General features: G+C 35.8%; 1 protein-coding gene across 1 annotated transcript; it reads left to right on the forward strand.

Moving 5' to 3' along the window:
- Positions 1-300: 300 nt before the first annotated feature.
- LOC132635575 (RNA-binding KH domain-containing protein PEPPER-like) lies at positions 301-10,212 on the forward strand. Its single transcript, XM_060352014.1, has 6 exons — positions 301-761; positions 3,167-3,416; positions 5,869-6,017; positions 6,089-6,364; positions 8,876-9,070; positions 9,906-10,212. Exons 1-6 carry the CDS (start codon positions 402-404, stop codon positions 10,077-10,079), a joined length of 1,404 nt encoding a protein of 467 aa, XP_060207997.1. The 5' UTR covers positions 301-401; the 3' UTR covers positions 10,080-10,212.
- Positions 10,213-14,580: the final 4,368 nt, after the last annotated feature.

The raw sequence follows: 14,580 nt of genomic DNA on the forward strand, positions 1-14,580 counted from the left end.
TTTTATGTTGGAATTATTTATTTTTGTACCAAATCAAATGACCCTAAATACACAAAGGTCGGGGGACAAATTGTCAAAAATCATTGCTCCCTCCGGTTAAAAAAGAGTGCCATTTGTATATCTTAAGAAAATATTAATCTCTAAATAAAAATAAATAATTTAACTAAATTAATTTTAATCACTTATCATTTAATAAAAATAATTTTTTTTTTTTTTTAATTTGATAAGTATGATTCTTTTAGAACCTAGGTGCGTTAGCAGTAAACTGATGTTTTCCCCCAAATATATATACTAGTACTAGGGAACTAATTTCAGTGTACTCCTTTTAGCTTAAAGCCAAACCCTCGAGGAACAAAAACAATTCTCTTGTTCGTTACACCCAAAACCCTTACAATTCATCAATGATTTCTTCTACATTAACCGAATCATTTCCTCCGTCTACGGCGGCTCCACCGCCGCCGGAATCATTCGCCGTTAAATCGGAGAATGACGTGGCTCCGCCGGCGCCGACGGAATTGTTTGCTGTAAAGCCTGAGGATAACGGCAACGATAACGGAGATGTGACGGATGCGCCGGTGGAGCCAGCGATTGTGGCGAAATGGCCGGGTTGGCCTGGAGACAATGTGTTTAGGCTGGTAGTGCCTGTTTTGAAAGTAGGGAGTATAATTGGGCGTAAAGGAGAGCTTGTTAAGAAGATGTGTGAAGATACTCGTGCTCGAATTCGTGTCCTTGAAGGCCCTCTTGGCAATTCGGATCGTATAGTATGTTGTCACTTCAGTAATTATGATATCTCTGTTTAATTTCTGCTTCTAAGAATATGCAGCTTTTGAAAATTATTACGCCTCGTAGCCCAGCCCAATATACAATATTTCTCCCTCCGTTCACTTTTACTTGTCCCCCCCTGTGCACTTTGCACACCCCTTAAGAAATAAGTGCATATTTTACCATTAATGGACATGAAAATTGATTTGAAATGAGTTATTAATATTATGGGTAAACAAGAAAAAAGAAATTGTTTTATCTTGATATGCTAAAAGTGATGAATAAAAGTGAAAATGTATTTTTAGAATACTTACTGGACAAGTAAAAAATGAACGGAGGAAGTATACAACATTATACCTGGGGAAAGCATTGTACATATTGTATCAGTCTTGTATTAAGTGTATCAAAGGTTTTTATACGCAAACATGAGCTAAATCGGGTAACAAACTCAAAGTATGGGCTAGGGGGCGTAAATGTTTTCAAAAATAGACATAGAGGGTAATTTTCCCTTTTTGTTACTCTTTGCAATTTTTATTTGAATTTAAATGTTTCTAATTGGTAAAGAGTTACAATTTCCATAATGTATTTTGTATTAAATTAGTTAAAGTTTGCCTTTTGTTTTTAGTGTAAAATAAAACATCAATGTAGTGAGTGGCATTAGGAAAACGTGGAACACTAAATTTCATGAAGAACTTATGTCAATGCACATTCTTCATTGGATAGACTCCAACCTTTGAGCTGAATGTTTTTTACTTATTTACTTTTGAATATGATATGAATTATTAAAGATATATGCGTGAGACACAATCTACTAATTAATCTATTTCTTTCAAATACCCCACTAGAAACAGATCACAATTTCATTTTATAATACCTCGGGAGCTAATGAAACTATTTTAGTAAAATTTAATTCTCTCAATTCCCGGGCGATTGCACCAAAAATGATATACTGCCAATGGTGACTTGGTTGAGCTTCTAGAGTACCTTCGAGAGAAGCTGTATCGCTTGAGAATATACCACTAGTTTGTCTTTTGCTTGAGTTGCATTTATAATGTATAAACTATAGAGTTAGAGCAAAAAGTGTCCAATTTTAAAATCTTTGCTAAATACTATAAAGTAAGATTGGGTCCCCTTTCCAATGTTGGGTTAGTTGCAATCCATAACTTAAAATAGATCCAAAAGGCTTAAAGAGTGTCTACCTCTCGATGGTTGAGGTGTAGGCCTTATCCCTAAAGGCTTCCAGATTGGAAGAGTCTTGTCTTTCCCTCCGTGCCCCATGAGACATCTTACGATGTTTTCTCCTGAGATGAGCTTCAAGATTCACCCTCCCAAATGCCTTTTGAGAGGGGGAGCCTCTAGTTGGTTTTCAGTTCTAATCTGACACCACCTCTTAGGTCTTTTTATTTTTTCTCTTTGATAGGTCCGGAATCATATTATTTTATCTTTCTTTGGCTTCCCTTACATGCTTAGTCTAGATGGTTGTTAAAACTTTAACTGGTGTGAGATTTTCATTATAGTAAAATACAAAGATTTTTAGGCAAGATCATTTAGAACTTTCTACTAATTAACGGCTTTGTTGACTAGAATGTGGGTACTTTTGGTTCAAGGAAGGGAGGGAATGGGAAAATTGAGAAGGATAAATGATCATTACTTTACCTTTAGATTGTTTGGTACAATTTGGGGGTTGGGGGTGTTAAGATATAGTTGCTTTCTACCTCCAATGCAAGGACTCAAGTATGCTAGTGTGAAGTGATAAAATACCTCTCTTCACTTTTCAATTTCTAACCAAACAACCCCTTATCTCTCCTCTGTGCCTCCCTTCACGCAGCTATCTTTCTATTGCAACACATCACAGTTAGTTAGGATGTTGGCTGATGTTTGACTGTTTCTTCTGCAGCCATCTCTCTCTTATAATCTGCCCTGTTGTAGCTTTGAACCTTAGGAACTGTCTGGTTTTGAGATATTAGTTAGAGAAAATTACTCTTATAGTTTGATAGAGGCTGCTCTCGATGCATCTTTAGTGGAGGTGTGATAGTTGAAATGGACATCGGTGAATGCTATTCGCAATATATGATCTGCCTTTTCTCTGTTGCTGTGGGAGGGTAATAAATTTCTGGTTGACATGTTAAATTTTATTTAGCTGCCTAAAAAATATGATATTATTCTTTGGGAAACAATGTCTGTCGGGCTATACAACCTTTGAAATTGTTGTTGACGGTAAATGTTTTAATGCAAGGCGGAACTTATAGTTTTCATATTGCAATGATCTCTTTTCTGCAGCTATTTGCTTCACATAATTTAACTTTATATAGTTGAAGTATTCATATGAAAAGAAACTTTTTGATCTAGTCATATGAAAAGAAACTGTACCACTCCTTGCTGACTTCCTGCATATGCCTTTCAGGTCCTAATATCTGGAAGAGAAGATCCAGATGCACAAGTATCTCCTGCAATGGATGCTGCTCTAAGAGTATTCAAGCGTGTTGCTGGACTAAACGATGATGATCCAGGAGCATTAGCTGCTGGTGCAGCATTTTGTTCTTTAAGGTTACTGGTGGCGTCATCGCAAGCCATTCACTTGATTGGGAAGCATGGTTCTACAATCAAATCAATCCAGGAAAGATCTGGTGCCTCCCTGCGAGTGTTATCTGAGGGTGAGCTTTGTGTCTGTACTGGTTTGTTTGTTTTTCATCCGAGTATCATTCACAACAGAATTCTCGATGTATTTGAATCAAATGATTGGAGACTTGGTTATAATGACTAGGACATCAATCCAGAATATATACGTGAATCTAAACCTATAGCTACATTACAGCTAAATGTACAGCTGGTCATTCAATAAAGCTACAATAATTAACTACGTCTCAATCCCAAGCTAGTTGAAGTCGGCTATATGAATTCTCAATGTCACGCCATTTAACCTGTCTCAATAAGATATTTAAAACTTAGATTCTCTAGCACTAAAAATTCTTACATTTTCAACTTACATATAAATCTCTTACAAGATTAATCAAATCCTAGCTAACATTAGACCTAACATTTGGCAGTGGAATGAATTTTCTTGAGTTTTTGCTTACCTTGGTTTCAAGATATTTGATTATTTGAGAACGCTCATCTTTTTGACATTCCCAGCATGCGGTACCTAAAGAGTTTTCTTGAGGGATCTGTGAGAACTTCTTGAAGATCTGGAAAAAAAAAACATTATCCATCATTGTGTAACGTAGATTTACTGTAGCCAAGAAAATTAGATGAGTCAAGGGATGAGTCCATAATGAAAGAGGATGGGTGATAGATCTGAAGAAAAGTGATTCTTATGTAGACAAGATAAAGACTGCTACTGTATACAAGTAAGATTGAGTCTTGCAATAATGTCCTTGATGTCCTTGACAAAGAATCTGATGAGGCTCCCGATAGGGTGGACCATTCTTTTAATATTTAGAGAATAACTTGGTAAATAAGGAGAGTATCAGTGAAGAGGAAAATTCTGGTGACTACAAGTAGTAAAGAAAGACAACCTCAGTCTCAGATTAGGGTAGTTCTAAGGAAACATGTGCTGAGGCAGAGGAGTCTTCTAAAGATGACGTGAACTGCCAAGTAGAAGAGTTGAGGAAGAGAAATTTGGGACGTTGAAGAATGTTTTGGGAATTTTATATACAAAGTTCAAGGAGTATTGTAAATTGAACGTTGCATTGATAGATGAAAAGACCTATTACGTTTGACTGTTTTAATTAAATACTTAGAAGTGTAATACATGAATTAGTAGATGCCTATATTTGCTAAATGGGGAGTATAATAATGACTTATGATACATGTAGATGAGGTACATGTTGAAGAACACCTACAAGTACCTATCTATTATTTTCATTTTAATTAAAATTGATTGAACATTTAAAATGTTTTTCTGCACTTGAATAATTTGATTGATTGAGAGTGCGCGCCTCCAGAAGTTCCAACACCGTCAACCATCATCTTCCCTTTCAAGATTAAAAAAAAGAACTGATTCTGGATTTCAAATGACCTAGAAGGGTTAATGACCGAAGAGAAGAACTAATGGTATGTCACTGATCCCAAAAAAAAAAAAAAAGAAAGAGAGAGAGAACTAATGGTATATGATATTTTTTTAGATTCAAAGTTATGAAGTGAAAGATCATTGATTTGAACATTTTGCCTGATGATACTCGAGTAAAAAAGCAACGAAGAGACGTATGTCACAATGGACTAATTCGCGTCTGAACATTTTAGAAGCCCTCTGAAGTAAAGGCTAATGCCTAATGGTTATGCTAGATAGCAATGAAAAAACTCCATATGCTGAGGGGGAGTGGGTTAGAGTGAATTGGCATAAGGGAACTTTCTTTTCTATTGCGACATGGTGGTCAGGGAGGCTTGGAAGGGAAGGACTTACGAGTGGGGGGAGTAAGGGGTGGCTGAAACTGGACGGTGGGGAGGGTCGCTTTGAGGGTAGACTGCGATGGTGGCAGGGGTGGGAGGAACAGGAGCCACAAAGTACTCCGGAGTTTGTGTTTATTTTTCAGGAGTAGTGAATGAGCCAATCTTATTGTTAACAAAGTTTCAATGTGGAAGACTTAACAGTGGAACTAGAATGTGGCTTCAGGAAAATTGAAGTCATCCTACCATTGTGTCCACTTTGATGTGGTGCTCAAATTTCTGCCGATAAATGTATATTGAGCTATTGATAGATAGTTGTCTCTCAATGTAAGATTCCTTCAAATGTTATTTCTACATGCTCTGTTGGAATGTGGATTTCATAGGCAACTAGTTTCATCTTAGTTATTTATTTAACAATGATTTCAATGTAAAGATAAACTCTTTTTCCCCAAATCATAACAGATAACCATGCACTGTGATTATGAAATTGTAGTTATTTCTAACTCGATGATTTCAAAGTATGAGATGAGCTTCTCTTTCCTGGATTATAACAGATGACCACACACTGGTTATGAAATTGCAGTTCTAGATGTGATCTTGGAGTGTATTTCTATGTAATTCTTGATGGTGACAAACTGGCAATTGTGTGTTTTGCTATTATTGTGTGGCACGGAACATTCAGTCATGTGGGTAACATCTAACAATTTCTGAATTTCACAGATGACTTGCCCCCTTATGCCACTTCAGATGAAAGAATTGTTGAAATTCATGGAGAGGGTTTGAAGGTGCTTGATGCTTTGGAAGCGGTGGTGGGACAACTGAGAAAGTTTTTGGTTGATCATAGTGTGATACCTATATTTGAAAAGACGGTAAATTTGATACTATTGGCTGAAGCTTAATTGTCTAAATGTGTTTTTACTAATACATGTGCTACTGCCAGGGCAATGCAAATATCTCTCATGATCGGCCAGCAGAGTCCTGGGCTGATAAATCACAGTCCTCAAATTTTCAGCCTTCTGTTCCTGCACCTACATCCCAAGCTGCGGCAGTTTCTGATTATTCTTTTTCCATGAACCGAGACACTTACTTACTTGATCGCGAAACCGCTTTGGAATCCAAACTCTCGCGCTCTACACTATCACTATATGGACAGGATCCTGGACTTGGTGGCGTACGTACTTCTGTAGCTGGCCGAACTGGTCCTATAGTAACACAGGTCAGTTTTATGGATACTGTATGTCTCCATTTTCTGCTAGTCTCGTGGAATTTGTGGCGTCATTGTGGTTTAAGTTGGTCCTATTACATAGCAGAGCATCGATGTTTATACAGTGCATATAAGTAAGTAAGCTGTATCTGTATTTAAGTAGCGTGAAATGAATTCTCAACAAGAGTGCTCGATACAACCTGAAAAAGCTCGATGGAGAGTTGCTTAAGTCCTGAAAAAGAGTGTAACATAAGCTAGGTGTTTTGCGTTGCTTAGCTAGCGTTTAAATTTTGGGCATTAAGGCACTAAGTGTACGGCTCATTGCCCATGTGTGTCTGCTTGTAGTGATTTTCGTGAACATAACATAATGGTTATGAAAGGGATTATTTGTACAAAGAAGTAAACATTATGGATCAATGTATTTGTGACTATGAATGAGAATTAGAAATTTAGTAAAAGAAAGTAGTTAAATGCTCTTCACAAACGTAAAATTGCTTTTTTGCATCTGAATAAAAAATGTTGTTGTTGTTTTTTTTTTTTTTTTGTGAGAAGGTAACAGTTGTATCTATAGACTAAACCGGCACATAGGTTGTGCTGAGAACCATATTTACATCAGGCAAAAGGAAAACAGTGATCCAACATTCTAACAAGATCCTAGAATATCTCTAATGGACTCAGTATCTTCTGGATAAATCTGCTTACACCAGAAACAAAAAAATCTAATGCAATTCAGTTTGATCTTTTGTACTTCGTTGCTGCTGTCCTCAAAACACCTTGAATTCCTTTCTTTCCAAATTGTCCACCAGATGCAGGCTGGAACAATCCTCCATTTATCTCTGTCTGCAGCTCCTACTCCTGCCTCCTCCCAGCTATATAGTACTTGAGTAATCTTGTTTGGCATTACCCAAGACAAGCCCCTAAGGTTAACAAAAATCCTCCAAAGCTGGTCTGTTATCTTGCATTGTAAAAATAGATGGCTGACTGTTTCAGTCTCTTCACCACATAGATAGCATCTGGAACAAAGAGAGAACTTCCTCTTTTTAAGATTTTCCTGAGTCAAAGCAGCTTCCCTTGCCAACAACCAAGTGAAACATGCTACTTTGTATGGTATTTTCACTTTCCATATATGCTTCCAAGGCCAATGTTGCACCTGTTGATTACCTTGGTTCAAAAGTTTGTATGCTGAATTCACTCTAAATATGCCTTTACCGTCTTCTTTCCACCATAGTTTATCTACTCCATCATGAGTGCCTTTGAACTCTTCCAACTTTTTTAAAGAATTCAGTCAGTGTATCAATTTCCCAGTCATTAAAATTCCTCCTAAACTGAGTGTTCCATCCTTGAGGAGTCCATGTTTCAGCTACAGTCTCTTGTTGATGTACGACCAGCCCATAAATGTCAGGAAAGAGGTCCTTCAAACTTCTATTGTCCAACCATTTATCCTCTCAAAAGGATGTTTTATCTCCATTGTTTACCTTTACTGCTGTATGATTCCTCAAGAAAGGCCATAATACTCTTACAGATCTCCACAAACTAACTCCATAAGGAGTGAAATAAAAAAATAAAAAAAATTGCACTTCTCTACATTTTTCGCCTTTGACGACTTGATAAATTCTTTTAACAGTAAATTTATCTCATGGAGCGACTTTGCAATAAAATGGTAAGGACCACGAGGCTTAAAATTTAAGACTTTAGAGAAATCAATCAAGCTGTTGAGTATTATTATTTACTCCCTAATTTTAGTGAAGCGCATAATCAGTTAAAGTTAATGAGATGTTTCGAACTAAAGAAGACCCCGTGTATTTATTATTCTTTATTTAGAGTTGAATTTAGATATGAGATATTAGATATTTATAAACCTGTCAAATCAGTTAACTAAAAATGAATCATGAGGTGGAGGGTTGTAATTATATAACTCTCCGTGGGTGTGTGTTGGTGACTTGGTGGAGGATCTTAGTGGCTAAAGTGAGAATGTTTACACTTCAGCTGTACCTTGATTTGGACCACTTGCTTTGTTACCTATATATTGCTGTTTGTGGGACTCTGGGGGTGCCCTAACTGTCGAAGAAGTTGGAGTAACTACTTTGTGATTTAAGGTTCCAGTCACAGCATATGCAACTTTTCGATCTGGCTATGCTTTGGTGGCAGAATACCTGATAGCTATGCTGGTGAAAGTTAGAAGGTACCCGGTGTGTAGGTTAAAGTATGCGTAAGTTGGCTAGGATATTATCTTTAACGAAATAAAAATACTTTGGGAGAGTGAACATATTCATTTTCTCTTTGAGCAGGTATTTCGTGGGGTGGGGTTCTTTTCAGTTTTTGCGTGAGCATCATGCTCTTGAGTGTGTTTTAATGATTCGTATAAACTAATTAATTTTTAATTCAGTTTTTCTGAACTTTACTAGATCTACTCTGTCTTAGACACTAGCCTAAGAACATCGCCTTTAGCTAAATCTATTTAATGCGATGTGTCAGCTCTGATATATGGATCGCTTCTCTCTCTCTTTCCTTGTTCCCTCTCAGATGACAAAGGTAATGCAAGTACCCCTGTCATATGCTGAGGATATCATTGGTATTGGTGGAGCCAATATAGCATATATTCGCCGCACAAGTGGGGCAATTCTTACTGTGCAAGAGAGCAGAGGCTTACCTGAAGAGATAACTATAGAGATTAAGGGTACCTCGTCAGAGGTTCAAACAGCCGAACAGCTTATTCAGGTATGGAGCTCATCTTTGATGGTCAGACCCATCCTCCCTGCACCTCACTTTGCTTTTTATATATTCTGTGGACACAAGTAATTTGTAGTTTCATACGAGTCTATAGCAGGCGATCATGGTCCTTTAGCTGGTCGTTATTCGTTCATGTGTTTACTCTACCAGATTATATTCCCTCTGGAACTTTTTTCATTGGACCTATTACAAAAGATCAAAATATGTTGACATTTTTTGGTAGTTTTTGTGCGTTGAGAGCAAAACTTTGTGGTCATAAACTGTCTGCAAATTTAGGTTGTTGCAATCTATATACATGGATTATACTCCATGTTTGGGAGAGGAACTCTAGGTGGGTTCGGTAGATAAATCTAGTATGGATGAGGAATACCTGACAAGTACGTTTCGACTTAGAATTTAAGGAGTTTGTTCTATTTGTTACCAAGGGGCCTATTTGGTTTATGGGTCTAAATTAATCTGATCCTTTTGATTAACTTAGTTTTATAAGCAGAATTATTTTATTATTTTGATTAAATTGATTAATCTTTTGTCAGTTTTATCTAAATAAGTCAGAAATAGATGTACAATCAAAACCAAACATTGAGTTAGGTATAAAAGAAATTAGAAGTTATCCAGCCATATCTTCTCACTTTTTCTGATTTATCACTACTTTGAGGCCTCCTTGTTACAGGATATGGTCGGCTCTACGTGTTTCATTAAAACATTGGGAGAAACTAAATGTTAAAGGATAAAAATGATAAATAAGATCAGAAGACGAGAAAAAATGTTGGTAAAAGCACGACTCAACTAGCTTATGCTTATTTATTCACTTGTTTTTGCGCAGGAGTTCATTAACACCCACAAAGAGCCAGCCCCGAGCATATATGGGACGGGTGAGCCTGGATTTGGTTCTTTTTCACGTTTCGGTGACTCTTATTCGTCATCTTCATTTCAATCTCAGCGTTTAGGGGGTTATGGATCTTCTAATATAGGAGGATACAACAGTTTTAGATACTAAGCGCGGGTAGCCTTTTGGAACAGTTCGTGGAAAAAGTTCTCTTTACAACTTTTGGAACCCTACTTTAGGATGGATTCATGTATGTAATTAACTTACTCAAATTTTAATGAAAAGTTAGTATTGGAACTTAAAATGTTTGGTACTTTTTCTGGATCAAGGAAATCCTCATTAGAGTTGTGACTTTGGTACTAAATCTAACCTTTTATCTAGAAAATTTTACAATTAAGTCAGTCATATTTATTTTAACTATTCAAATATAATTCTTATGATGTCTCTATCAATAAAACTTTTAACCATTACTTTCCTACTACATTCATACAGTACACAAGTTATATTAACATACTGAACTCTTATTTGCTTGTAGAAAGTTTTGTTTTGGAATTAAATTTATTTCTTTTCCTTGTGGACTGTGATATGACAATTTAGAAGCAACAATGGCTTTCCTCGACCGTTAAATGTTCAGTTTATGTATCGACTCTTCTAGTTAGCGGCATATGATATATAAATGGGAAACCATTAGGCTAAGTTTAATTTGGAGGGACAAGGTATCAGTTATATAATAGGAAATCAGGGTTAAGGCATACCCCTGAACTTTATCTCAAGTTCCAGCGATACAATTTACCTTTACGGATCTTTATAGCGGTTCTGTTACCCCCGAACTATTTTAAAGTGTAACAAACACACCCTTCAATGCTGAAGTGGCATAGAGTGTGTGCTCACTCTTGGAGGTACGTGAGAGACGAAAAATAAATCATATTTTTGATTAATATGGACACATGTCCTTTTTTAACTGGACACTTTTATAATTAATTAGTATACATAATTAATTATGATTAATTAATATGCAATTTCAAATTTATCATCTTCTTCAAAGAAAAAGCTCAATTTTTTTTTATCCAATCTCCTCCCGCACTCAATCGCAAGAGCTCAAATTTGAGTTACAACTTCCTCACAATTTCGTGAACAAATCCCAACCACCAATTTCTTCAAACAGATACTGAATCAACAAAACTCATTTTCATATTTCTTTTTCGAAGCTTCAAACCCTAACAATGGCTTCCAATTTCTTTTTGAGCCATGGTTAACGCAGTTCAACTTTCAAACAATCAATTTCCAATGATTTCGATTTCAACATATTTTGGGCCAGATTTAAAAGAAGAAATTTAGCTCTCGTTTTTTCATAGATTTTGGGAGCATATTTTGAAGATTTGTTTTCAAATCTTTGTTTGGCTATAAAATTTTGACAGATTTTGAAAACAAATCTTCAAATCTCAAATTCTGGATCAAACCTGTTTTTAGGCCAAGATCTATGTTTTTGCATTTTCAAAACTTTTAAAAATTACCCCAAACTTTTGTATTTTATAAAAAAGTCTCATCTATTTATGACTCAACTAATTCTATCTCCATGTTCCTCCATTAAAGTCATATCTATCATGTTTCCACAATTAAAACAGTCTCTTCTATAAAGTCAACGAGCTAAGTTGTGCCCAAAGAGTAGAAGAAGAAACTCTAGGAAAAATTGCTCTGCCAACTGTAGAAATATGTTGCGAAGATAAAAATTTGAAGGTAATTTGCTAGGATCTGCTAATGTTTTGCTTGATTTGTATGATTTTGCTTCATATTTGTTTTGCTTGATTTGTATGAATTTTTCTTCAGATATTATTTTATTATCAGTTTTGTTGAATTACGTTCCATACAAAGGAATGCAACATCATTTGCAGGACTACAGAGGGAGCCTAAGAACGAGAAAGAGCTATTTAACTGTAGACACGCCTCTCTATGTAACTGAAAGAACTTTTGGTGCATGAAAAAGTAGATTCAGAAAACTACGACAAGGCATGAACAACTATGAATTTGACACGCATGTGAAAAAGTAGTTGTTTGTGCCGTATTACATAATTTTTTGCATGAACACCAAAGCGGTGATGGAATATGAACATGATGATATGGTTGTTGATGAAACTGCCGAACAATTGACTCAGAGTAACAATGTTGATTCATCTTCTTGATCATCTGATCTGGAAATGCATGCTCGTCGTGAAGAGATTGTTCTTACAATGTGGAAAGATTATATTAAAGAATAGCTAGTTACTACCGTTGTTGTTTTTTTTCCTTGCACGGATGGATTTTTGTATTGTTATTTGAACTGTAGTAGCTAGTACGCGTGTTATTAGAAGTTGTTATCAAAAAATTATGTTCTGCATAATTTGAAATTAGCAAGTATGTATGTTTTGTATGGTTGGGCATTCTTGATAGTTTTTAGAACTTATTGGTATAAGTAATGTTTCATGTTTTCCAAAATAAAAAGTGAAATATATTTTGAAAAATTATGGCCAAACACATTTTCAAAACTTGAAAAACTTCATCCAAATAAAGTTTTTCAAACTCTTTTTGGGAATCTATGGCCAAATACTAGCTTAGGTTTGGGGGTGATTTTAGTGAAGGATCGAAGAGGGCCAGAGTGTTGTAAGCATCGGGTAATTTTTTGTCTGGGTAATATTATGAACATGTTAAAAAATTAAAGGGAAAAGGAATGGGATGGGGCCACTGCTCATAAAAAAACGCATGTATGCATCGCTTCTAATACAAGTGGGGTTTGGGTCCACGTTATTTTAGCACATAAGATGCAAAGAAATACAGAGAAAAAAGTTTTGCGGGATAATAGAACGTAAAGGTAAAGTGTGTCGCTGGAACTTCGGGTAAAGTTCAGGGTACTTATGCCTTATTGAAAGTACTAACAAACTCAAAGGAGTTCATATTGCTGAATGGTAACACAAATTGGAGCTAGTACTGTAAACGTCACTGAAACGAAACCCCGGCATGTATCATATTAAATTAGATGTTTAGGCTAGGCTTGCAACTATGTTTATCGAATGCTTTAACTTCGAATAATAAATGAAGGAAGCTGTAGAAGTCCAAACCGTCCTAATACTATTAAGTTCGCTTTGCATAATTTAGTACCACCACTGACTTTTGCAGAAACTGAACTGTTTTTTCCACTAGTATGCTCAGATGTTTTCTTTTCCTGATCAAGGGAAGACACGGTTGAGCTACTGAGCTTGTAGTAACCTTAAACTTTTATTTAATTCATTAATCATTTTGAATTCATTTGTTGGAAAATGATTAATGATTAGTGACTATGAATATAGTCAAGGGGGTTCAATTGAATTCATTTGTTGGAAAATTAATATATATGACGAATTAATTAATTCCTTAACATATTCTAATGTAGTGGTAATGAGATTTTAAAATTTTCATTAGGTTACAAGTTCAAATCATCCTAAGCGTTACGCTAGTTTTTGAATCCCTATATGAATTATTGGATTCTCCCACCTGCATATGTTTCATCATATGATTGTGTAAATAGCTACTAAAAAGGTGCATGCATGGCAAAGTAAGTTTTACGACTATATACCATTCTGATTTGAAAAGTCATTGGTAATATATGTTTCTTATTGTGAAGTGTTGACAAGTATAGTGTAACATCCCGTAAATCCGAATTAGGTATGAATCTAGTATAAAGGTGATATTTTAGCTATACGAATCTATTTGGGATGAACTCGGGTGATAAACAGTCGTTTTGAAGTCAAACCAAAAAGTGAAGTTCTTAAGGCCTTCTAAATTCGTCTAAGTCTAGGATAGTATGTACTTATGGCCTGTTTTCGGGTACTTGCGTTAGGATTTTGTGAAACCTTCCTTCTTGAAAGTTGTATCCCTTTGAAATACCTTTCCAACGGTATATTATGGGGGTCAAGGGGACATCTGTATAAAAAGTTATGGCCATTTTACTGAAGGAGTACAGAGCAGTCCGTTCACTGGTCATGTTATACGAACTACTTATACGGCCCATATAATTTTATACGGACCGTATAAGTCGTCCATACTTCACGAAACCTCAACCTGACGTTCTGTTTTGTGCCATGATAAAATATGGTCATATTATACGGACCGTATAACTTTATACGGACCGTATAATATGTCCATATAATTTCCGCCTCACTTTTGTATTAATTCAAGCCTTGAGTTCTTTTATTTCATTATTCACAATTCCAAGCCCTAGCAACAATCCAAAACATCAAGGTAAGTCAATCTAAACCCTTCCACCTCAATTCTAACATATACTCTAATAATCTAAGCAAGAAATCATTGTTCCTAAATTAGGGTTTTCAAGAAAACCCATCTCAAGGTTCAAGAATTCAAGATTTTGGAAATCTTCTTCAAAGTTAAAATCTTTAATTCAAGTTTGGAGCATTACCAGGTATGTAGAGTTACTATCTACGAGTGGGAACATCATTGTTCTTCCCCACGCCTCATAATCCATAAATTATGATTCTCTACTAAAACTAGGGTTTCTATACCATGCTCATGATAACCCTAGGTCCATGTCCATGATTATATTATGTATGAATTATTATAATTCCATCATTGAGTTCTTAATATTTCTTTATGATTATTCAGAATCCGTCCGTAATCCATGAAAACCCATATCTTGTATTCCATG

The sequence above is a fragment of the Lycium barbarum genome, chromosome 4 (assembly GCF_019175385.1).
Source record: "Lycium barbarum isolate Lr01 chromosome 4, ASM1917538v2, whole genome shotgun sequence".
NCBI classification, from domain to species: Eukaryota; Viridiplantae; Streptophyta; class Magnoliopsida; order Solanales; family Solanaceae; genus Lycium; species Lycium barbarum.

What these genes read in the sequence shown, in the direction of transcription:
- LOC132635575 (XM_060352014.1), top strand. Translation starts at nt 402, where the DNA reads ATGATTTCTTCTACATTAACCGAATCATTTCCTCCGTCTACGGCGGCT. An exon ending in TACCTATATTTGAAAAGACG is followed by an intron (nt 6,018 to 6,088) that starts GTAAATTTGATA and finishes TGCTACTGCCAG; the next exon opens with GGCAATGCAAATATCTCTCA. An exon ending in CAGCCGAACAGCTTATTCAG is followed by an intron (nt 9,071 to 9,905) that starts GTATGGAGCTCA and finishes GTTTTTGCGCAG; the next exon opens with GAGTTCATTAACACCCACAA.